Source organism: Protopterus annectens, chromosome 7.part0 (genome assembly GCF_019279795.1).
Source record: "Protopterus annectens isolate FY-2018-M chromosome 7.part0, PAN1.0, whole genome shotgun sequence".
Lineage (NCBI taxonomy): Eukaryota > Metazoa > Chordata > Ceratodontiformes > Protopteridae > Protopterus > Protopterus annectens.
The window spans coordinates 966,083,835-966,108,152 of NC_056739.1; the positions used below are offsets into that span (position 1 = coordinate 966,083,835).

General features: G+C 41.0%; 1 protein-coding gene across 4 annotated transcripts in view; it reads left to right on the forward strand.

Annotated features, from left to right (window-relative positions):
• Positions 1–24,318, forward strand: part of TP53BP1 (tumor protein p53 binding protein 1) — a 1,265,047-nt gene that overhangs the window by 478,939 nt on the left and 761,790 nt on the right. For all 4 annotated transcript variants that reach the window (XM_044077533.1, XM_044077532.1, XM_044077535.1 and 1 more), the window contains exon 10: positions 14,397–14,491. In XM_044077533.1, coding sequence (XP_043933468.1) covers positions 14,397–14,491 — 95 coding nt within the window. The remainder of the gene's footprint in view (positions 1–14,396; positions 14,492–24,318) is intronic.

The following is a 24,318-nucleotide window of genomic DNA, read 5'->3' on the forward strand; positions in this document are numbered from 1 at the left end:
GGGGGGGGGGGGTAGCATTGATCACTGAAATCGCTACACCCAGTGACTACATTGTCTTGTGTACAGAGACACAAAGTCATAAAATAATAGAATTTGCAGGTAGAAACGAGCGAGATGTGGAAGAAAGATACCCAAATACTTCCAGTAGTAGTAAGAGCAGTGGGTCTTATAAAAAAAAGATACAGTCCTATTTAGATATGTTACCAGTACATGTAACTCCATACGAATTGCAGAAGGAGTCATTACTGGGCACATTGCAGGTGCTGCGAAGAGCACTTCTGGCTGACAAAGATTAAAACAATACTAATTTCATGAACTTTAGTCATACCTTGACTTAGGAATGGGGTCCATTCGTGTCATGGTATTAGGAACCCAAAACAATTGCTGAAATTAAATTAAATTAGGGATTAACCGTTGCATCACTAGATGGGTAGCCAATTGGCACACCGACAGAACACATACTGTGAAAGTTGGTGACTCCACCTTTACTAGTAGACCAATCACCAGTGGTGTACCACAGGATCTGAAGTAGTTAACTTCATTTGTCTATCAACATGTGGGTATCGGATCCGAGCCGGCAGCTTCAAACAGCTAAGATACGAGCTCCAAGCTCCTCCCCTTACCCATAATCCCCTGCCATCCCTCTCTGCCCCAGATCTCGTTTGCCGCGGTTGAATCAACAGCTTTGAACGAGTTCCAGGCGTGGGAGTTGGTCGATCAATGAGAAAAAATATTTATTTTTCTAACTTTTCTTGTTGCTGATATTGCTTGTTGTGTGTGTTGCTCCCTAGTATTAAAACCTTTTAGTTATAATATTGTTATTTCGTTATTTTTAGTGTAGTTCATTCCTCCCAGTGTGTGTGAAGGGCCTTGTGTTGTTTTTAGTTGACTATGTCTGAGGCCCCAAAAACCTTTCTCTCTAAATGCACCGAGTGTGGCCATAAGCTATCCCCAGCAGATGGCCACACTCTGTGTGTTATTTGCCTTGGGGTTGACCACCTTTCCTCAGGCTGCACTATTTGTGCAGCCTTCAACCCCAGGGGCTCTGAAGGACAGGAGGTCAAAGCTGATTCTGGCGGGACGTTTGCCCCTGGATTCGGCTTTGGCCTCCTCACCCTCGGTGGCACCTGCTGCGGCCATGGCAGTGCCCCCTTCCACCCCTGCTCCCCTGGCCGGGACTCAACCTCCCACCTTAGGCCAGGAGGAGAGGGAAGCTAGGTGGGAGAAGAAGAAGAAAGATAGACACCACAAGTGGCGAGCCGAGTCTTCCTCCTCTGCTCCAATGGCTAAACAAGCTGCCTCTCCCAGGGCTTCCGGGCCTTCTCCTTCCCGGCTCCATTCACCTCGCTTCTCCCCAGAGCTGGAGGAGGAGACCCGGTCGCCTTCGAGGTCATAGAGGCAACACTCCCGGCCCGCCTCGGTGGCCTCTTCTAGGTCCACCCGAAGCTTGTCCGATGCAGATATGAACCGGATGATGCGTAGGTTCCTCCAGGTCCAACTACAGATGGGAGTGCTCATGCCTCCCCCCTTTTTTGCCCCAATTGCTCCTTTTCCGACCCACTTCCAGGGTTTGGAGCCTTCGGATCTGGGTTGCATAGGAGCCGAGGGAGGTTCGGCACCGATAGTGCCTCGTACTTCGGCTCCGACCGCACCCTAGAGTTTGTCGGGTCCCTTTTCGGATCTAAGCTCTCGGAGCCGAGAGCTGAGCTTCAGATCCGGAGGTGTCAGTGTGTCTTCGGCTCTGTCTCGGTCAGAGCATACTGGCCCTTTGGATCTGATTGCTTTGGCGCCGGCCCCAATCCACACATCAGATCCGAGGGGGCTGCTCTCTGATCCTAGAGAGAGCAGTTCTCCCTCGGCATTCGATGTTGTGGAGAGGGTATTGTCGAGGGATTCGAGGCCCCAGGCTCTGACTACGGGTCCACCCTGCACTCTCTCTGACGGGCCTACCTTCTATCACCCGGCCGGAGGCACTTGGACTCACCTGAGTCTTTGACAGAAGACACGGACTTAGAGGAAGGGGAAGGTTCCCCAGGGTTACCCCCCGAGGACGTCTCCTTCGGAGACATTATGGAAATGCTTCGAATTAGAGGGTGGTGGTCAGCCCAAAAACCTTCCTCAGATGAGTCTGTGTTTCTGGAGGTGTTTGACGCAGGCCCATCTACCTCTTGGGTGTCCCTTCCCGCCGATCCCCTGGTAGATCTCATTACTACCAGGGCATGGAAGGAACCGGACACTGTTGAGCCCATTCCAAAGAGACCGGATAAAATCCTTAGCCCCCCCCCCCCCCACTGATAGGACGGTATGGAGCAAGGGTGCTCCTGTAGATGCCATGTTGGTGGCAGCTCCCACCAAGAGGGAGCTGGCACAGGAGAGTTGCTCGGTCCATCCTCCCGACAAGGAGTCTCGGACGATGGACCACCTGGGGAAGCGGATGTTTGCTTCAGCTACCTTCACTGTAAGGTCGCTGAACTATATGGCACATGTCATACGACTCCAGCGGGATCTCATCAAGGAATACGCCGGGTTGCCGCCAGAGTCCATGTCGACTGAGGATAAGAAGGTCTTCTCAGCTTGAATGGCCACTCTTAAGTCCATCTCGTACACTTCTATGCAGCTCCTCTCCCATGCTATGGAAGGAACCGCTAGAGCTAGCAGAGCGGGCATTGTTTTGAGACGACATGCTTGGCTCCGCCTCTGCGATTTTGCGGAACCCTTCTAGGCGTCCTTCGCAAATGCCCCATTTGACGGTTATTTGCTTTTTGGCAAGACCGTCCGCGACACGCTGGTCCAGAGTTTGCCATTGGAGTCCGCTTCTCGGCTCCCCAGAGGTTCTTCTCCAGGAACCAAAGGGGACAGAAGAAGATGTGGTTCCGGAAGTCTCAACAGTCCTGTTTTGCTCTGGACCCCTTGTCCTTCAGAGGCAGAGGAGGACAGGGTGGATGCTGGCCTAGAGGCAGAGGGGGATCGAAGAATTTCAGGTTGAGAGAACCCTTTTCAGATTGTCCCGCACAACAGCCCTGAGGGGTTACCCAACTGCTCCACTCTGGAGGCAGTCGGGGGAAGTTTCTCGAGGCACCTAGCAGTTTGGGTGTCCATTACAACAGATCGCTGGGTGCTTCAAATCATATCCAGAGGTTACAAAATCCCCTTTCTAAATCCGCCTCCCAGACCCTGGAGCCTCCTCGATGTCCCACCCAATCAAAGGGAGGCAGCAGCCGCAGAAATAAAGCAGCTGCTAGAAAAAAGAGCGATCCAGCGCGTCCCCCCTAGACCAATCCGGATCGGGCTTCTACTCCTGGTTCTTTCTGGTGCCAAAAAAGACGGGGGACTTGAGGCCAATTCTCGACCTGTCCTTACTAAACCTGTCAGTGGCCAAAGAAAAGTTCTGGATGGTCACCATTCAATCCATTCTCCCTCTCTTACAGGAGAATGACTGGATGTGCTCGATAGACCTCAAGGATGCGTACTACCACATATTGATGGACAGACGGTCCAGAAGGTTTCTCCGCTTCTGGCTAGGAGCCATTCACTACCAGTTCAGGGCACCTCCCCTTTGGTCTCCCCACAGACCCCAGGGTGTTCACCAAAGTTTTGGCAGTAGTAGCGGCCCACCTGAGACTCCAGGGAATACAGGTCTTCCCTTACCTGGACGACTGGCTCCTGACAGCCCCCAACAGGCATCTACTGTGTTCAGCCAGAGATTACTTCCTCCACCTGGCCTCCCGGCTGGGAATCACAATCAACCTCAACAAATCTTCCCTTCATCCAACCCAGATCTTAGACTTCATAGGAGCCAGATTAGACACAAACCTATTGAGAGTCTTCTTAACTCCGGACCGGATTCGTGCCCTGAAGCTCCACGTACTGGCCCTTTTACAATCCTCGGCTCCTCCAGCGGAATTGGTTCTGAGGGCTCCAGGTTCCATGGCGGCCACGATCAATCAGCTACCTTTAGCGTGCTTGAACATGAGGATACTACAATGGACCTTGCAGGTTCAATGGTCCATCCTGCTACACCCACTGAGTTCACCCATCCCCCTCAGCAGGGCTTGCAGGAAATCCCTGCTCTGGTGGCTCCAGTCCCCGGACCTCCAGATAAGGCGCCCCTTTTCTATTTCTCCACCTCTAACCACGGTGACCACGGATGCTTCTCGCCTAGGGTGGGGGGGCTCTGTATGGGCAGAACCGTCCAAGGCACGTGGACCCATTCAGAGATCTTATTGCATATCAATATCCTAGAGATGAGAGCAGTGCTTTTGGCGTTGCAAGCACTCCAGGCCCTTCTTCCCTTAGGGACAGTTGCAATTCAGACAGACAACATGTCAGTAGTCTGGTATATCAACAAACAGGGGGGATCCAGATCCTATCCACTTTGTCGAGAGACCATGAGAATTTGAGATTGGGCGATCTCCACCAACCGCTTCCTCATAGCGACGCACATTCCGGGTCGGCCAAACATTCTGGCAGACAAGCTGAGTCGGACTATCCTCTCACCGTACGAGTGGTCTCTGAACCCCAGGATAGCGAAGCAAATCTTCCTCAAGTGGGGTCAACCTTGCTGCGATCTCTTCACGTCTCCTTCGAACGCAAAGGGCGGCAGCTACTTCGTTCTAATTCCCCCACCATAGGGAATCCCCCAGAGATGCTCTGGTGCATGTTTGGCCATCCGGTCTACTCTATGCTTATCCTCTTCCCCTAATGCTAAAATTCTTGCAGAAAGCCCGTCGGTTGGGGAGCAGAGTGATCCTCATTGCCCCATTCTGGCCTCGTCAAACATGGTTCCCATGCCTATGGTCTCATCTAGTGAATCCTCCATGGATTCTAGATCCCACCCCAGATCTGATCTCTCACCCACTGGGTTTACCAACCCCGAACCTGGACAACCTCAAGCTCACAGCTTTGCTGATCCAGTTCCAGTAATAGTTATGACTCCCGGTATCTCGTCCCCTGTTAAGGCTATTGTAGTGGCCGCTCATAAACATTCTACCAGAAAGGTTTATAACAGCAAATGGAAACACTTTACTATCTGGGCGGAGCATAGAAAGTTGGATCTCTTTACAGCTCACATACCAGCGATGTTAGAATTTTTGTCGACCTTATTCGACCAAGGTGCTAGCTCTTCCACGGTCAAAGTCCAGTTAGCTGCGATTTCCCATTATCATGTGGGAAGTGATCTCGGTTCCATAGCATCTTCCAAATTATGTAAGACCTTCTTAAAAGGCACTTTCCTCTTAAGGCCTCCGGTGAAAGACACAGTCCCTCCATGGGATTTAACCCCTGTTCTCCAGTCCTTGACCACCCCTCCGTTTGAACCCACAGCCTCGGTGGATCTGAAATACTTATCTTGGAAGACGGCTTTTCTCATCGCTATCACTTTGGTTAGAAGGGTTTTGGAGCTTCAAGTCCTTTGCGCCAAACCCCCATACTTGGTCTTCCATAAAGATAGAGTTTCCCTCAGAATCAATCCCTCCTTTCTACCCAAAGTTGCTTCTGAGCCCAATATTAATCAATCTATTAATTTACTAGTTTTCTTTCCAAATTATCAAAACAAGGGTGAATACAAATTACATTCTCTGGACGTACATAGGCAATTGAGATTCTACTTGCACAGGACTGCTGAATCCGGCAATCCGAGCAACTCTTTGTATCCTTTGCAAGACCCTCTTTGGGCAAACCAGTATCAAAAGTTACATTGTCCAGATGGATTTCCCAATGTATACTTCTTGCATATAAGAGTTCTGGTCGACCTGAACCTGAAAGAGTCCACGCTCATTCTACCCGATCGATTTCTGCTTCTGCTGCCTTTTGCTCCAGAGTGTCCTTGGACGACATTTGTTCAGCAGACACTTGGGCTTCATCACATACTTTCATTATCCATTACAAGTTGGATCTAATTTACAGAGGGAGAGCATCCTTCGGCTCTGCAGTGCTCCGGAATATCCTTCCATGAGGACCCCCCAAGTTTGGGTAGCTGGGAACTCTGTCCCACAGGTTGATGGACAAATGAACTTAACTACTTCAGACAAAAGTTATGTACTCACCATAACATTCCATCTGAGTAGGTAAACTTAATTTGTCAGCAACCAACCCCCCCCCCTCCATCCTCCTAACCTATAGTGTGTCCTAGAAGGATTCCTTGTCCTTTTCTCCAGATAAATCCAGGTTAGGAGTTGCAGGTTATCCTTTGTTGTAATATGCTGTTTTACTATAGCAAACATGATCTGAGGTCAGAGAGGGATGGCAGGGGATTATGGGTAAGGGGAGGAGCTTGGAGCTCGGATCTTAGCTGTTTGAAGCTGCCGACACGGATCCGATATGGATCCGATACCCACAGGTTGCTGACAAATGACGTTTACCTACTCAGATGGAACGTTATGGTGAGTACATAACTCTTTATTTCTGTACTGGGCCCTTTACTGTTCAGAGTCTACTTCTCAGAAGCCCAGGGTAAATTAGATTGTCTTAGACTTACCAAGTTTGCTGATGATTGCAAATCGGGGGCAATCACCGAGTCCCCCAATGATATTAATATACTATAGGAAGAGATAACACAGACAAATGACAGCTGCCAAAGCCATGGTCTAAAACTAAACACAAAAAAGTACATAGTTATTCCCTTTGCAACCCCCCCCCCCCAAGCTCAAACCCAGTGGTGTGGGACCTAGGAACACAGGTAGATAGCAATATGAACTTCACCCACCAAGTTTTCCTCTCTGGTAAGGAAAGTATTCTACATTGCGCACCTCATAAGTAAGGGCATTACATCTAAGTCGAAGGATGTTATAGCTCCACTACTCGACCCTCATCAGACCAGTAATAGATTACAATGCTCCCTTTAGCATGTACCTGAACAGACACCTGCAGCAGCTGGAGAGATCACAGAGATTCCGAAAATACACTTCTTCCAAACCATGGCATATGTGGATAGACTAAAAACTCTATCACTGCACCCTGTATCATATAGGATGCTAAGAGGAGACTTGTGCCTGGCCTAAAGGACCGTCTCTGACCCTGCCTTGATGGATATGCTTCACATAAATAAATCTAATGGCACAAGAATCAGTCATTCTTAGGGATCTTAACCTAGCCTATAACATTAACAAAACATGCTGGAGAGACAAATATGTCGCTCCTCTGAAACAAACTTCCAATTCAAGTGAAGCAGAGCTCCTCACTGACCCTATTCATGCACAACCTAGGCAAATGGATGGGAGACTGCCGATTCATCCTGGGAGTGGCACCCATGTGCCTGTGGGTTAGGCTTGTAAAGGCTCCAGGGGCATTAGCCTAGTACACACTTATGAACCTATGTTCTTCATGGACAGGGGGGGGGTCTGTGTTGACCATAGACTAGCTCTGCAAAATACATTCACTTAATAAAGATAGATTGGGTAAATTGGGATTAACATGGCTAGGCTTGCAGTGGCTCTAGGGCTGCTAGCCTAGTAACCTGCTATGAACAATAATGGCAGAAGTGTTACCAAAGTTGATAGTTATGGATCATTGTGATTTTGTAGAAGGGAGACAAACATTTGACTCCATTAATAGAATAATAATGACCAGAGAGAGGCGTGTAAAAAATGCTGCTGTTTTTGTATGGTGGGTTTTAATAGAGAGAAAGTATTCAACAGAGTCAGTTGGAATTTTATGATCAAGGCAGCGGTAATATTTGCATTCCCTGATTAGAATAAGTTTAATAAGGAGGATATATGAAGGTTTGGGGACAGTAAGTAGCAAGAGATGCTTTCTTGTGACAAGCTGTTTTTGTTAAAAGGAACTAGGCAAGGATGTCCTCTTTCTCTCTTGTTATTTACTGTATATTTAGAGTCTTTGGCAAAGAAAATAAAGGATTCATAAACTCAAAGATATGACCGGTATTGTAATCAAAATTTAGCTTTGTTTGCAGATGGTATTGTTTTTGTACTTGATAGATCCAGAAAACGGCACAAGAATTGGTTTACAGTATTTATAGGGCCATGAAAAGATCTCTTTGGGTGTATGAATTAAAAAGGATTCTGGGATCCCTTTCAGATTATTGAACATCTGGAAATTCAAAATTCATATGGCGGAGACCATGTGATCGAATTTTCAGAAATTTGAACATTTTCAATGGAGATCGGCATATAACACAGAACAGGAAATTCCTTTTCCTCACTGTAGTGCTATCTCAGAGTTGGTATATTTAATTAGCAGAGGGTGTAGGGAGCTTGCCTCCCTGCAAAAACTTAAAAAAAAAAAAAGTTTTTGTTTTTTATTATTTTTTTTTTAACCTTCAAACTTCCAAAAATTTGATCATTTGATCTCGGCCATATAAAATTTGAATATCTGGGTGTTCGATAATCTGATAGGGATCCAGAGTCTGTTATGGTAGCTAGAGATATGTGGGAAGAAGATGAACAAAAATATGAAAATTGACAAACTGGAAGCTTTTGATTATTGATATGGATGGTAAAATAGAGACCATGAAAGTGTTTGTGTACTTTTAGTCTTGCATACATGTCCGGTGCATTTTTAACAAGAGGAGAAGTTGTGGATAATGGTAGTTGAACTTTTTCTGTGAGGAGATATAAGCAAGAGTTAAATGGGATAAGTTGATGATTCTACCCACAGAACAAAGTGGTTTAAGGCTTCCTGATTTTAAGGCATTCTTTAGACCTATGCAGGTAAGGGGCCAGATTCATTCATGCCTATACTAAAGTGTGCAAATTTGTATTCAAGAACATCTCTACCACCTTTTTAGTGATTTCTAGTCACTCAGAATATTACACTGTGTATTTTTGGCTACAATTTGTGGTAACCTTTATGAAATGCCTTCGATATTTAAGTCTGCAAGCAAAATCAGTAGAAAAGCATAACTCACATCATCTTCTTAAATTTAGTTTACATTGTCTGTTCATTAGAAAGGTGTACACTTAGTGTAGGTGTTAATGAATCCCAGGGAAGGTTAATATACATAACTGAAGCAGAAGGTTAGAAATCAAAGTGGAAAAGAAGGTTGATGAATGGGAGGGATGAGAGGTGGAAAGACTAGGATTTTGGATGCATCATGGTTTGGTGTTTCCTACATTTTAATATCACTCTGGGACTATTTACAGGTTCTTAAATAGTTTTATATGTAATTTCGTAATCTGACCACATGGGGTCTGGCATCGTGAAGTAATTCTGATTATTTAGCCTGCGTCTAGGTATCCCACAATGCAGTGCTTGTCTATAAAAATATTACATCATGCAGGCCTCTTTCTTCCTAAATCTCCTGTCACTGCATTGATTTTACATGCATACACTGCTATCTTTCCGTCAGTTTTAAGTAACATTTCATACCATTCAATGAATACTTAAAACACAAACAGTGCAAATGCCACAGAACAGACTTACAGAGTGCTTTTTACTGCTGCGTCTTTTTAGAATGGCTAAACTGCAGACTTTTGGGAAGCTTGGATTGTACTACTTTGACTCATCTCACATCCCCCTTCACACCTAACTTTGCTAGCTGTCAAAGTGCTAAGGTTAATTTGAGCTGTTACCTGCTGTGATTGACAGCTCACAGCAGGAGACCTGACTCGTGTATTGTTTCCTTGTTCTAGCCTTTACTTTTTGCATGAGTAGGAGAAGGACCAGCAAGCTGTGACATCACAACATGGGTGGGTTTTTAGGAGGGCAGTGGTGATGTCAGTTTGGGATGCGAAATGGACATGAAACTACCTGTATTCAGTGGCCTAGATGACATCAGTGAATTGGAGACTGCAGCAAGCTTTTTGAAAGTGAAACTACCACAAGACAGTAAGGTACTGTTCTAGTGAAGAGAAACAGTCAATTTAAAATATTTAAAATGCTGTATTGTTTATTCATAGCAGGTACAGTAAATAGGAAGAAAAAAGATGGAAAAGTTGAGCATTTAATAATAGAATCCCGTTGTTGCCCTTTAAGTAAATCAACAACCACCATGTATTTTTAAATTAGCAAAAAGTATTCTAAGGACTAAACCAGTGTGGGATGTAGAAAAGAGGTTTTACCGGTAAGGATGTATGCATGTAGATGTATAACAATAGGGAAGTGGGGGGCTGGAATTTACTAGAGGAAATAAGCAAAGGAATTAAGGTACTTGCGGACAAATAACTTGAGAGGGAAAGGTAGTAGAGTGCGATGAGGCTAGGCAGAAGTTTGTATTGCTGGTTGGGAGACCGCCTTCCCTGTCTGGGATTGATAACAAAGGATAGGCAAAATGAAAGGGAAGGGGTGAGCGCTATGTGAAATCTCAGCTCTGGTAGGGCTTTTAGTTCAGTGTACAACAGAAGCTGTTATTAAAAAGATAATTAGAAGGGTGTGTAAAATGGTGCACAATAATTATGAGCGTCAGAGGAAGATTGGGAAAAGAGAATGGCAAGAAAATTTACAAAGGAAAAATGGGAATAAATGCGTAAGGCTCTCAGTATTCTTTGCTGTCTAAGAAGGTTTTGGAATTTTGCATGGAGATGATTGCATAAATGCTTTTATTCCCCAAGTAGACCTTTCTTCAGGTAGATAGCAAATGCTGGAAGTGTAATGGGATAGAGAGAGTAAATTAGGAACATCTTTTTTTAAACAGTGAGTTGGCAGATTTAAAAAATATTCAAAAAAAAATTCACTTCTCTGAATTAAGTCACAAGTTGGGTACCATGAATAAACTCCAAAAGATGTAAACCAAAAAATGGCAAACACGGCAGGTAAAATCCAAACATTTTAGTTTTTTGGAGTTTATTCATGGTATAAGTAATAAACACTTGGATTTTACCTGCCGTATTTGTCACTCTTTGGTTTACACTTTTTTTTTGAGATTTAAAAACCTACTGATTACCTAGATGGAAATTTTGGGGGAACACTTGATTGTAATTGGGAATTATTCATTTGAGCTGGGTGTAAGATCCAGATTGCCTGTATGTAGTAAGGCTTTACTACAGTTAATGCTGTTGGCTGCCAGGAAAAGCAATTAGTTGAAATGGTAATCAAAATTTATACTCACCACAAAGAAAGTTCTGAATATGGTAAAGGAGGTAAAGAACCAGAGGTGAGATCTTTAGAAAAGAGGCAGAGCAAATTTCATAGAAATAAATGGAATTTGTGTGAACAATGCACACACAGTAATACTCAGGAGGAGGAGTGATGTTTAAGTGGTGGCAGGAATACAGCAATTTATGTAATGTTACAGTAAATGCAAATGTTAAAGAAAATATGTACTGCATGACCGTTTTCTTTAATGTTTGTAAACCCATGTTACAGCTTAAAATGTGATGATTTAATAAAGATGCTAAAACAAATGTCTGCAGATACTGATTTCAGCCATGATATTAAGACGCTTTGTGTATGAAAAGTTGTGGCAGATCTGGATAACATTTTAAAGAGGAAAACATCACATTGTCAGCAAAGGTCCATAAAGTCAAAATTATGGTTTTCTGTGTAATAAATTACAGCTATGAGAGTTGGACTGTAAGTAAGGCTGTATTCTAGAAAATTGATATTTTTGAACTCTCGTGCTGGAGGACATTTTTGAAATCACAGACTGCAAGAAGATTGAATCATACAGTAATTAAGGAAATCCAGGCTGTTCAATGAAGGCCTGATATTAAAACTAAAACTCAGATACTTTGGCCACAAGGTGCGACCGGCAACTGAACCACTGTAGAAGATGCTAATGCTGGTAAAATGAATGAAAAAAAAAAAGGGTGCATAGGCTAAGGTGGATTAGCAGCATTACTGAAGTAATGATGGAGTCTGTAAGAACTTAAAGAAGCAGCTCTTGACAGGCAGCCTGGCAGTCTAAAGTCCTTGAAGTCATGAAAAGTCTGATTAAACTAAACAGGAACAGCTAAGCGCAGAGGTTTAGAACTGCGGTGCTAGACCTAATTCCTGTAGCATTCCTGGCATTAAATCTTACTGCCTTCATCTGCTTATGTTACTCTGTGCAAGTCAGTTAACTAACAGTGCTCTATGGAAATGGGGAACAAAGATAGGTTCCTCAGTGGTCTCCTTACCCCCAGTTAGACAAGTTGAGCAAGAATTTGGCAGACCCACACAAGCGAATGCTCTGAGAGAAACATTCCTAGACCTTGGTAACAAATGAAATGCCCCAATTATAGATCTCTTTCCTTCCCTGCTCAACAAACAACTTTGAAAATTCTGTTTAGGAGTACCTTCTCCATTTCCTGTACATTTTTTTTTCTGTCAGTCATCTTCCTGTCTAAGGTCATTCAAAAGTTCGAGAGAAATTCCAAAAATTAACTTATTCTGCCTTTTACACCAGACACTACTAGTTCACTGTCTTTCTACAACTGGCAGTGGAGTAACCTTTACTGTTGCCACAGTATGCCAACCTTCTGACACTGTGCAGGGGTCCTGTATACATACCAGCCTATCCAGCCTGAGTCTGGCAGCTTGGAGAATTTGAACTTGCTTCCCTTCCAACAGCTTTCCTGTAAAGATGTGCAGAAGGCCATGCAGTAGGCTAGGAGGTCAAGTACCAGGAAATTATACCAGAAAAATGGAACAGAATTCCTCTACAGTGTCAGTGGAGAACCTGCATCATAAGCAGGGGGTTTGTACGTACATGTTTTCGGGTCTATATTAGTTTGCCAAAATGTAATTCTGGCCAAGACCTATTCATCAACCCCTAATCAGGGAAATTGTGTCAGTGATTCGCTGAATTTACTAAGGGCAACAAGCTAGTTGCCCGAAGCACAATGAACCAACTTGTAGTTGACTCCCCCCCCCCCCAGCCATATATATATATATATATATATATATATATATATATATATATATATATATATATATGTATATATATATATATATGTATATATGTATATATATATATATATATATATATATATATATGTATATATATATATATATATATATGTATATGTATATGTTTATATATATATATATATATATATATATATATGTATATATATATATATATATATATATATATATATATATATATATATATACCAACTCCAAGATTGCACTGCAGTGGAGAAAAGGGCAAAGTTCTGTAGTTGTCCATTGTGCTTCGGCCAACTATTTCATTGCCCTTAGTAAATTCAGCAAACCATTGAAGTGATTTTCGCTGATTATGGGTCGATGAATAGGTGTTCACTGGAGTAACATTTGAGCGACCTAATATAGACCCGTTTCTCCAGTACCTCCACAAGATATTTTCTCCTTTGTTAGTGTGCACCTCTTGGCTATGTCTGCCTGTCTGCCATTATCATTTCCCCTTCCTGCATCCAGATGGAAGTCATAAAGTCATCTGAGCACAACATTGCTTGTGAATGATAAGTAGAACAGTTTTATAAAATAAAATATGTTTTATAACTAAATAAAATTCATTGCTCAGTTTCATGTTTGGAAACATTTATATCCATTCACAGCTGTAAAATTCTTAAGCTGAACGGACAGCCCACACTGTCTTTAGGGTTTTGTGGTGTCACAGTACTCTTATTCCACCTCTTTTTTACTCCAGTCTATTTGGATAACATGGGCTTCATAAGTAAATGCCAGTTGGTACATTAGTTTTATATGTATTAGATGAAAGAAAAGGTCACATTTGGCGAAGTTGTGTAGACCCTTTGAATAAAATGTTTTTAGATATCATATGTTGGACTTTACTGATTGGCATGGAGAGAACAGTCAACCAGAATCTACAAATAGAGTTTTACATTTCATTTGAGGCATTTGATTTCTGTTATCATACAGGGCGGCCACGGTGGTGCAGTGGTTAGCATTGCCGCCTCACTGCAAGAGGTTCTCCGGTTCGATCCTCGGCTGGAGTGCCTTCTGTGTGGAGTCTGCATGTCCTCCCTGTGGTTGCGTGGGTTTCCTCTGGGTGCTCCGGTTTCCTCCCACATCCCAAAGACATGTTGCAGGTGGATTGGACACTCTAAATTGGCCCTAGGTGAGTGTGTGTGTGTGTGTGTGTGTGTGTGTGTGTGTGTGTGTGTGTGTGTGTGTGTGTGTGTGTGTGTGTGTGTGTGTGTGTGTGTGTGTGTGTGTGTGCCTTCTGTGGAAGGTTGGGTGTCGGGCTGGCAACTCGACACCATAAAACTCCACTGCCAATCATGAGCGGACAAGGTGATCCGCTGTAGCGACCTCTAACCGGAAAAAGCCGAAAGAAGAAGAAGATTTCTATTATCATACAAAGTCTGCATGGAAGGAGCTGCAGTCAGCATAAATAGATCATTATAGTGTATATGCAGTAGCCCCTATCCTCCACATACAACCAAAGGATTCTCAATACATTGACTTTACCAGTACCTTGAAGGAGTCTTGGCCATAGTTGAAGAAATATTTGAAGAAAAAGGTAGTAACTAGCAAAGCATTTGGGCATTAATACTTTGTTGTGTCTTTGCCTCTAGGGATACTCCTGATGTGATTTCTCCATCCCCAGATGCCTATAGGAATACCCCTATTATTGTTCCTAGCTCTCCCACTGAACAGGATGGAGAACAAGGTAATCTTCTACAGACATTGTACACATTTATGGTGACAAAGAACGTATAATTAACACAGCCAGCCATCTAAACAATGCTTCTGTGCATTTTTGTTTTCATTTAATGTTTATCTAGGTAAAAATGTTTTATCTTCTCTTCCACCTGCAGTAATTGTATTTGTATGTATCCTCTGTACTACTTTTTGAGTAGTTTGAAATCCAGTGTCTTACACTGGTGGTTCTTTTTGTTAGATAGTCATCAAAATGCCAGGTGCACCTGTCTTATGTGCAGTGTCATGGAATGTATCATAGCAGAGCTTATTTATGCATATGTAAGCAAATTGCCTAATTTAGAACCCTACTCGGTTTGGTTTTATGACTTTAATAAACCTCTCTGACAAGGTTAGAGACGGTGGACAGTGATCATGCTGTGCAGATCTGGATTACTTGATCTAGCAAAGACTTTTAACAATATCCCCTTGCTGGTGTTATTGAAAAATTAGACAAACTTTGTTAACCCCTGCATTGCTTACTGGATTGCAAATTGGCTATTCAACAGATTCCAGGTAGTGAAAGTTGTTGGTACCCTCTCTTAATGTAAAGCTTTATCTAGTGAGTGATGTACCACTGTGATCAGTGCTGGGCCCATTTCTGTTTAGTATTTATTTTACAGACATCCAAACCAATATCTTTAAAGTGTGGTTGACCCGGTGTCTTATGACTACAAGCTGAGCACTGTTATCCACTCATTCACTGATACTAAACTGTTCCAAAAAGAGCTGGAATGTGTACATACCTGCTGCACTGAAAATAGTCTCAGGCTTATATGCAAAACAGCAGTGCAGCATAATAGTGTTCGGCAAAAAAACTATTCCCTCTTCATATGTTAGATTTGGTACTCCTCTTCAAACAGCTACAATCATGAGATATCTTTAGTACGTATGTGGGCTAGTATCTCTCTCTGTCTCATTCAAACAGCATGTTTCCACCATATTTGACCCAGTTAGTTTTTAAGGCAATATCTTCAGGATCCAAAGAAGTTATCTTATCAGTGTACTCTTCCCTTATCAGACCAATCATAGAATACAGTTTCCCCTTTGGCATCTTCAAATCCAAGCATATTGCTCATCTGGAAATACCCCAGTGTTTTTTAACCAAAATAATTAAAGGCTTTAAATCCCTCTACTATCCCAGTAGATTAGCTTGACTCTTCTTTATACTCAGTAGCCTGCTAGGTGCTCCAGAATGACCTGTATCTTACTGTTCAAGCTGTGAAAGACCCAGTCCTATTTGATCTCCTGTTCCTTTGCAAAACCAGTGGCTCTATAAATACCCACACTAGGACGTAACTCTAAACCAACACATAAACAAGACTTGTTGGAGGAGGTAATCTCTTAACCCACTATATATTTCCGGCAGTTTGAATAAATTACCCCCCCCCCCCAGATAAAAGAAATCTTGACTTTTGCTACCTTTATGACTAGTCTTGATGATTAAGTGGTTAGATGCACATTTACACCTGGGGTTATTGTGTGTCCCTGCTTGATTTGGTAGGAGATCTCTACTTAGTGCTTGAAAAGAGTTGCAAGATCTTTTAAGTATGTTTGTTGTATGCACATATGGTTAGGCATCATATCATCCACCTAATCTTTTGCCTGGTATGGTTCCTATGTTCCTTTACAAGTATCCTAATTTGAAGTTTTTTGGTACTTCACTAAGTCATTGACCTAAACATATTGCTAAGATACCTGTGCAGCTTATTGACACAGCATAGAGGCAAGGTGGTTAGCATTTCTACCTCTCAGCATTTGGTTTTCCATTTCATTTCCCAGATGGAATGCCACCTTTCTGGAGTTTCTGCACAATCTGCCTATGTCCACATGAGTTTTTTCTCTCTCCAAGTTGCCCATAGAGGTATGTGTGTTTGTGTGACCTTCCTTATTTAGTGATGGGCTGCCTTTTTGCAGCTACTGAGAACTGGGATACGTTCCAGTACCCTTATTACTCTGAATTTGAGTAAGTAGGTAATCTGAGATGTAATATTTTTTCGCTTCAGACTTTAGTAGCTGTCCAAAAAACAATATATATTCACTGTGTTTCCCTTTCTGGAAATTTCTCTTCCCTAGTGGCTGGGTCCTAAATTTTTTTCTTATCATATTAACAACGGCTCTCTGTCCAGAGCTAGTGGTTACAATCTTCAGGCTATAGCTATACATAGCAAATAAGACTGGAAAAAGAGTGCACCCCTGCCTTGTTTCTCTTTGTATGTGGAAGTGTGCTGACAGTTTAGTAGTGACTTTTACTGTAGAGTTGGCCCGTTGATAAGTATCCTGGGTTAACTGCACCATTGTCTCAGATAGGCAAAACCTTACAAATACCTGAAACAGGTATTCAGTTTACTTCATCAAATGCCTTCTCGGCATCACAGCTATGCATTATCTAATAGATTTTGATCTCTCAGATCAGCATAATGCATCATTAGTCCATTTTTTTATCATGTTATCAAATATCACTCTTCCTTTCAGAAACCTACGCTGTTCTTTCCCAATATGTTGATGAATAACGCCTGCTAGCCTGATAGTTGCAGTGGCCATAAAACTCTTATAATCCTGGTTAAGGACTGAGATTGGTCTGCAAGATCTAGGCAAAACAAGATCCTTCCCTGGATTCAGTATGCCAGAAATCACAGCCTCCTTCCAGGATAGAGCTATTGATTATGTTTGTAGTACTTAGCTCATGAGATATAGCATTTTGGCTCGTGAGATGTAGCATTTTGTGTTGCATAAAGTCACCCCCCCCCCCCAAATTTATCTCTGAGGGATCCCATTGTTGGCAAGAGCTTCCCACCTAAGGAGTTTATTTAGAATCATACTAATTTCCCATTGAAATTGGGCAGGTAAGTCTATCTGCTTGCCCAGGGGGAAGATCTGCATCAGGTTGATTGTTTCCAGGTACTCCTCTGTTTGTTCATCCGAGATGCATGTAAATATTGTCACTATTTCTGCCGATTGTCTAATCTGGCCTTTTCTTTTGCCCTGGCTTCTCTTTCATATTGGTTAAGTTTTTCTCTCTGGTTGTATTTCATGTGATCCCATACCTCCAGTAATTGGTGTGAGAGGAATCTATTAGTCCCAAATGGTTGTGTACTCCTTGCAACATTGGTCAAATCTTGCAGATCTCCACAGATAGGAAAATGCCAGTGTTTCATTTTAATTCTGTAGGACAAAGTCATGTCAAATATCAGACATGCATGGTCGGAGAGGATGAATGGGGATAGCTCCCTCTTACTAATCATGTGGACATCTTTATTACTAACGCATATTCCATCTGTACTGGAATGTCTGTGGTAGTATGTATAGTTTTTCCCGGACTATCCCTGTCATCCCAAACAACATGCAGTCCTACTTATTTTTGTCACCCTGTTAAGATATTTGCCTAAGCTATTTATTCTGTGGGATCTTGACCCTTGCTTTACATTCAGACAACTCATCATTAAATTGAAGTTACTGGCCCATATCATTAAACCTCCATAAAGGCAAGTATCTTTAGGAAGTTTTCTCTGAATTCTGTCAGTTTTGATTTTGGTGGTCTTTAATAACTCACCAGTCATCAGTCTAGATTCTAGCCTTCCTTTATTGGGTACAAATCTATTTCCTTCATCTGAAAGTGAATCTATCATTTTTATTAATCAATATGGCTACCTCTTGGTTCCAGGGAGGGAAGGAGGAGGGTATTAGGAGACTGCACTTCAACTTACAATACTCTTCCTTTCCAGCCTTTCTTGTAACTTTAGTACCTATAGAGATTTTTTTTTCGCATGTCTAGTCCATCACCTTCCATCTTTTCACTGGATTTCAGAGACCATTAACATTCCATAATATTAATTTTAAAAGTAGAGCTAACATTCCACTGCTGGTGTCCACATTTACAATTGGATAGCATGGATTGCAGGAGTTGCTTCTGTTGGATCCTACTCAATGATGCACTGCATTCTAAAAGTCTGCCTTTGTGAAGATAACAAAATACATAAGTCTTCCAAGAACATAAAAGAAAACCATCAAAACAATAAACTTCAGATGTAACAAAGTTTTTGGAACTACTTATAATACCTGTTTTCCAGTTTGACCTACTCCCAAGATAATGTGATAAACAGAAGATTCCTGTAAAGCAGAGAACAACCTCACAAGACCACAGTTGCAGAAACATAAGTTCTTCATGCCCGGTTTTGTTGCTTGTCCTTCCCCCTTGGACAGTGACACCATAGCTAACAGCAGTCCTCAATGTGTTTTATTTTTATTTCTCTGAGAGGATATTACTCCCTGTATTATTAGTTAACATTGCTAGGTGTTCCAATATGTTGACTACCCACCAGTCAAGTTCCTTTGTTTACCACCATCTTGATGGGTTAATTTTTAAGCTCCTTTTTAATGTCTGCCCTTAGTTTTTTTGTCTGCTGCTGCTTAAATAGGGGAATAATGCCATTCCCTTTTTAATCTCTATCCGCTGATGGTTTCAGTGTCTCTGCTAGTTACTACTGGGTGATCGTCCAGCTTATGGACTGTTATTCCTGAGGGAACTTGGAACTTCTTCCACGTCTCTATATGATTTTGTTCCTTTTGGGAACATTATTTTGAAAAAAGCTGAATTAGAGCAGCCATCATTTTAATTTCTTTTTACTGCATTCCTTCATTGCTGGCACATATTTGCCTCTTTCTGCTGGAGTCAGTGATAGTCTTGGTCTACATAAATCCTGTAATTACCACAACAGAATTTTTCCCCTAGTCATCATAAACTTGTTAGTGTTTTCTCCTTTAGGTCATATGATCTTTTACCTTGGTTGCTTTCCGTATTGTCCTTGTCTAGGAGAAAACAGGTGGTGTGCTCTTTCATTATTATATCTCATCTTGGAAGGGCTATCCATTCTATTTGCAGAGTATGCATGAAACCCTTAGGGTCTTTCTCCTAGTTTTTCTTGGGTATACCTGAAAATCTTGAGTTTTTTTTTTTTGTGGTACACTCTGTCCTCTGTATCAGTCAGACATGCTTCTAATTGTTATCAGTTTAACAAGTTTGTGTGTAAAGTAAGATATTTGCTTCACATCTTTCTGTAACTCCAGGATAGTATCAGAATACATATGTGTCTGTTCATTTCCTCAAAGATTGTGTCACATGGGTATCAAGTTTTGAGTCTTTACAGCTGTGTTTTAGCAGAATCTGCTGAAGTTATTGGTCATTCTGATTTGGTTCAATCTCTTCTCCTTTATTTACAGTCACTGTCTCACAGGTGTGTGCCATGAATTGCTGTAATATCGAGCGGAATCATAGCTTTTACTGATTTACTGTCTTTCTTACCCTGTGACATCTGTTGATTCTGTAGCTTTTTCCCTTCTATATGTTGGGCTTAATTTTTAAGGTTAACCTTTGTACCAAAAATAGCAGGTTCATTTTTGTGCCTTTTTATGTCTGAAGGGAGCGGCACAAAAATGGCACTACCTTCACTCTGCTTCCATTACTGGAAGTTCAGATTTAATGAATGTTTATTTTGCTGGTTTTTATTTTGTTTTGCTTACCTTTACTTTTATTATTATTATTATTATTATTATTATTATTATTATTATTATTTTACTTACTTTGAGAACATTATACATTGTATCCTTTTAAGTTTCATGAACGATATTTGTGAAACTTTTCTCCTTGAGCCTGTTTTGAAGGAAAAAAAAGTTCACTGCCTTAGGGGGGCATACCCAGTCAGCACAGTGAAACAAGTCCGTCCAAATTACTGAAGCAGTGGGTTGTCAAAAAAACAGTATGTTTGCATAAAAAACATAGTAGGGATCCTCTTTTGATTTAAACTGCAGGCTTATGCTTTATAAAATGCAGTTTTAGAGTGACTAATGTATACATTTTTGGTTGTCAGTGCTTCAGAAAGTTAAACTTGAAGTAAAACTATAGATTTGTGTTTTTTAACTTAGTTTTATTTATATGTAGTAATATTTAAGATTTTGTTATACTTGTTTTCTAATGTTTTTGTTTATCTTTTGTTTACAATACTTCCCAACTGAAAATGGATAGACTGCTCACTTTTCCCAATTTTGAGAGTAGTTTGTACTTATGAAGGCTGCAGACTAACCATTTAAGTTAATAGCAGAAAGTGAAACTTGAAATAGAATGGTAGGAGTTATGATAGGAACGTTGGCTAATGTCAATGTCCTGAGGCCAGCTCCATTGACAGACAGATAGTTCTGTAGTGTAAAACATCTTTAGTAAATCACAGTTTACACAGTGACATGGGTACACATACAATAATATAAAACAAACCATAATGACATTCAGTATTTTCAAGCAATATACATGTATATTTTCTTTTTAAAAATATGACTTGCCCCAGCATTACATACACTACTGAATTCCTGTCTTACCTTAAACCTCTCTCCTACTCCTGAACATTACTCTGCATTGTTTGTTCACACAGCTTCCATTTATGTCTATGTAGATTGCTCCTTCCCTTTTCTGAAGATCCCATCTTCAGTTCTTTTGTCTGTTTTACAATATTTAGTACTTCAGTTAAAGCTGACTTAGTTTGATGTCCATATTTTAATAATTGGCAGCCAATAGGATTTAACTTTGTAAGGCCTTACTTATGCCAAGACAATACTGTTCCTATGTCCCAGCTCAAAAGTATAATTTTCTTAGTTACAGTCATTTCACTTCCGACATTTCTGATAAAATACTTTATAGGGAATTTGAAAAATCTGCCAACTTGTTGTACTCCAAATAATATGCTCCTAATTACCTCTTTTTTCCCATCACGCTTCTAGAATGTATTAATTTCCATTTGTTGGCTGGGAAAGTCCAACAGGGCACCAGAATAACCCATTTTTCAATGGAGGCCTAGGGATAAAAACTCCAAAGAACATTAAACATGTATAAATAAATCTTTTCTATTCGGCTTTTCCCGGTTAGGGGTCACCACAGCGGAACTCCAGGCCACTTATGATTGGCAGTCGATTTTTATGGTGCCGAGTTGCCAGCCCAAAGCCCAACCTTCAGCGAAGGCACGCCCATTCACGCATGTCTTTCTGAGGCCATTCGACCGCGGGGAAGACATGCAAACTTTCGGAGGCCACTAAACATGTATAAATAAATGCAGTTAGAAAATATTTCAAAACAATTGGTACAGACAAAAGAAGAATGGCATAAAGAATAAATATATAAAGTACAACAAAGGAAGAAAGTATGTATTTTAATATAAAGTGATATAAAATTCATCTCACAGATGTAATTACACCATTATAGTTGTCCTGCAGTACTGATTACATCTTCAATCCCTTCAATGTACTTCTAAACATTAATGACATAAAATGGTGTATATGCTTTGCAATACACCCACAAGTTTAACACAGTCAGCAGAATTCTAGTCTTTCTTAGCCACTTCTTGCACAGTCACATTTCTCATGTCTAATCATATATTTTAATGGGACTTAAGCTTCATAATCTTCTATTTATTCACTAATTTCTCAGAGCTGCTGGCCTTCTTCCTGATCATCTCCATTTCTCAGCACTAGCCACTGGTTCAAATCCTGATTCTTCTAGCCAGCTCTTATGCTTTTTATCTGTTACTGAAGCATTTTCCTTTAGAATGATGGAAATGTTTTCAATGACAAAATCTCTCTATGGGCTTCTTGTTGTAAGAAAAGTGAGTAGCAGAGCCCCCTACTGCTTGCTCATTCCATGGATAACATATTTTGAAGACAGTTAGATGCTCACCTGCCTCTTGATATTCCTTGATAGCTTAGATAAACTTGCTTCTTTTCTGCTTAGTGTACATAGAATAGTCCATTTTCTACAAACACTCTTTTGACCCTAGTTTTTAATAATTTTCCTTACTGAAGAATGTTATAAGGGGAAACTCTTTGCTGGTATGATTACATCACATCTTTACTAATATAGGTCTTGGCTGTTTTCTCATTGTCAGCTTTGGAGTATATTCACAACATGCCCTATCATTAATATTGTACTTTTATAAAATGTAGTACTTTGTTCCTTCATGTTTCTCTGGTGCAGCAGAAAATCTCATGTTTTCTCTGCATGCTTTGTCTTCTAACTCTGCTGTGTTTTGAAACCAATTTTCTTGAGAAGCCTCATGCCCAGTTACCCTCGTTTACTTCAAAATCTGAGTTTTGCAATTTTATCAGCTCATTTGAACAACACATTAAAGCTTCTTGTATTTTCTCCAGCCTTTTATTATGACTGTTTATACCTTTGTAATTGGTATTGTTGGACTTAATTATTATTATTATGGGAGCTGCTGTTCCTGATTTTAACCATGACATTTTTTTTGTTATATACCCTGTTAAGGTTAGGATTCCACCGTTGTGGTTTGTTTAATTTTTTTTTTTTGTGCTTGCTTCTAGAAGGTATAGCAGTCTTTATTTAACCATTTACATGGTTGTACAGGGTCTCTGTTAACACATCCCCATAGGTTGGTGTTAACTCTGGGTTTGGAGGGTCATTGAATTTTGACAAACTGTCTCTTAATAGGCTGTAGTTTGTTTTGGAATAGTTCCTAACTTTTAGAGGGTATGCCGGGGTTACTGAGTTGATTTTAATTTTGAAGGAGACCGTTTTGTGGCCCAGCCTCACCAGTGAGAATGTTACTGGGGGGCTTGCAGCACTCACCGGAGTCAGTAACCCGGTCTCTTTTTATCTGATGAAGTTTGTTTTAAAGTAAACAGAAGCATTAATAAGTTCAAACTTTTGTTCCTATTTAGATTTTTTTTCCATTTTGTTCTGATGCATTTTGCTGTTCTCTTTCTGTTTTATTCATAAAGTCAGACTGAGTGAGTCCAGGGCCTGTCTCATTACCTCATTTTGGCTTTGACAAGTTTGATTCCTTCTGCTTTGACCTTATCTTTTGGAACAGTTTCTATGTCTGAGGCCCATCAGGACCCTTCTAACCCACCCATGCAGGAAGCCTCACCTGTAGCTTCACTTCTTTTACACGGTTATTCCACTTGCCTTTATGGCCAAGGGCCCTTCTTACTCTGACAGGGTGATTTAGAGTTTTTTCTTCTAAATCCTAATGATGATATCTCTATCTTGCTTATATTGAAACATAAGGCTTTGCTAGTTAATTAAAGGCAGTTTTTTAAATGTATAGGGTTATTTTTGAGCTTATTATTTGAAATGCTTTGGTTTGCATGTGATTTATATATACATTTAAGGTTTCTTATATGATAACATAGTTTAAGGTTAGGTTAAAAGTCTTTTAAGAAAATTCTTTTTATATTTAACAAAAATAGCAGGTTTTAATTGGACTCGTGTTTTAAAGAGATGTTTTATTGGTTGATTGAGTAAGGGTATTATATATAGTAGGGGGATTTCAGTGTTGCTTTGTTCTGATGAAGTTCACTATTTTGTGGACAGAAGCGCTTAACCAATAAAGTCATTGTTATTCAGTTATTTTTCAAGTGGCTGTCCGTTTTTTTCCAGCAAATTATGGTGCTTTTGTTGTTTTGTTTCAAGGTGATGTGAGTACCGTACCATCGTGTATAGTTACATTTTTTTCTTCTGCCCAGAGACCCAACGCCATAAAAACATACAAAAGTAAATGGATGCATTTTTCTGTATAGGCTTTTTTGAAAAGCTTAGATCCCTTTACTGCTCTAGTATAAGCTGTATTGCACTTCTGTCAGAGTTTCAAAGTTAAGTAGCTCCTTCATTAAAGTGCACCTAGCAGATTTCTAATGTTCATCCATAGATAACTCTTTACTATAGACTTCCTTGAATGTCTCCAAAACCTTCAACAGAGGTACTTCTCTCATCTGTCTTCCTGTGAAGGAATTGTG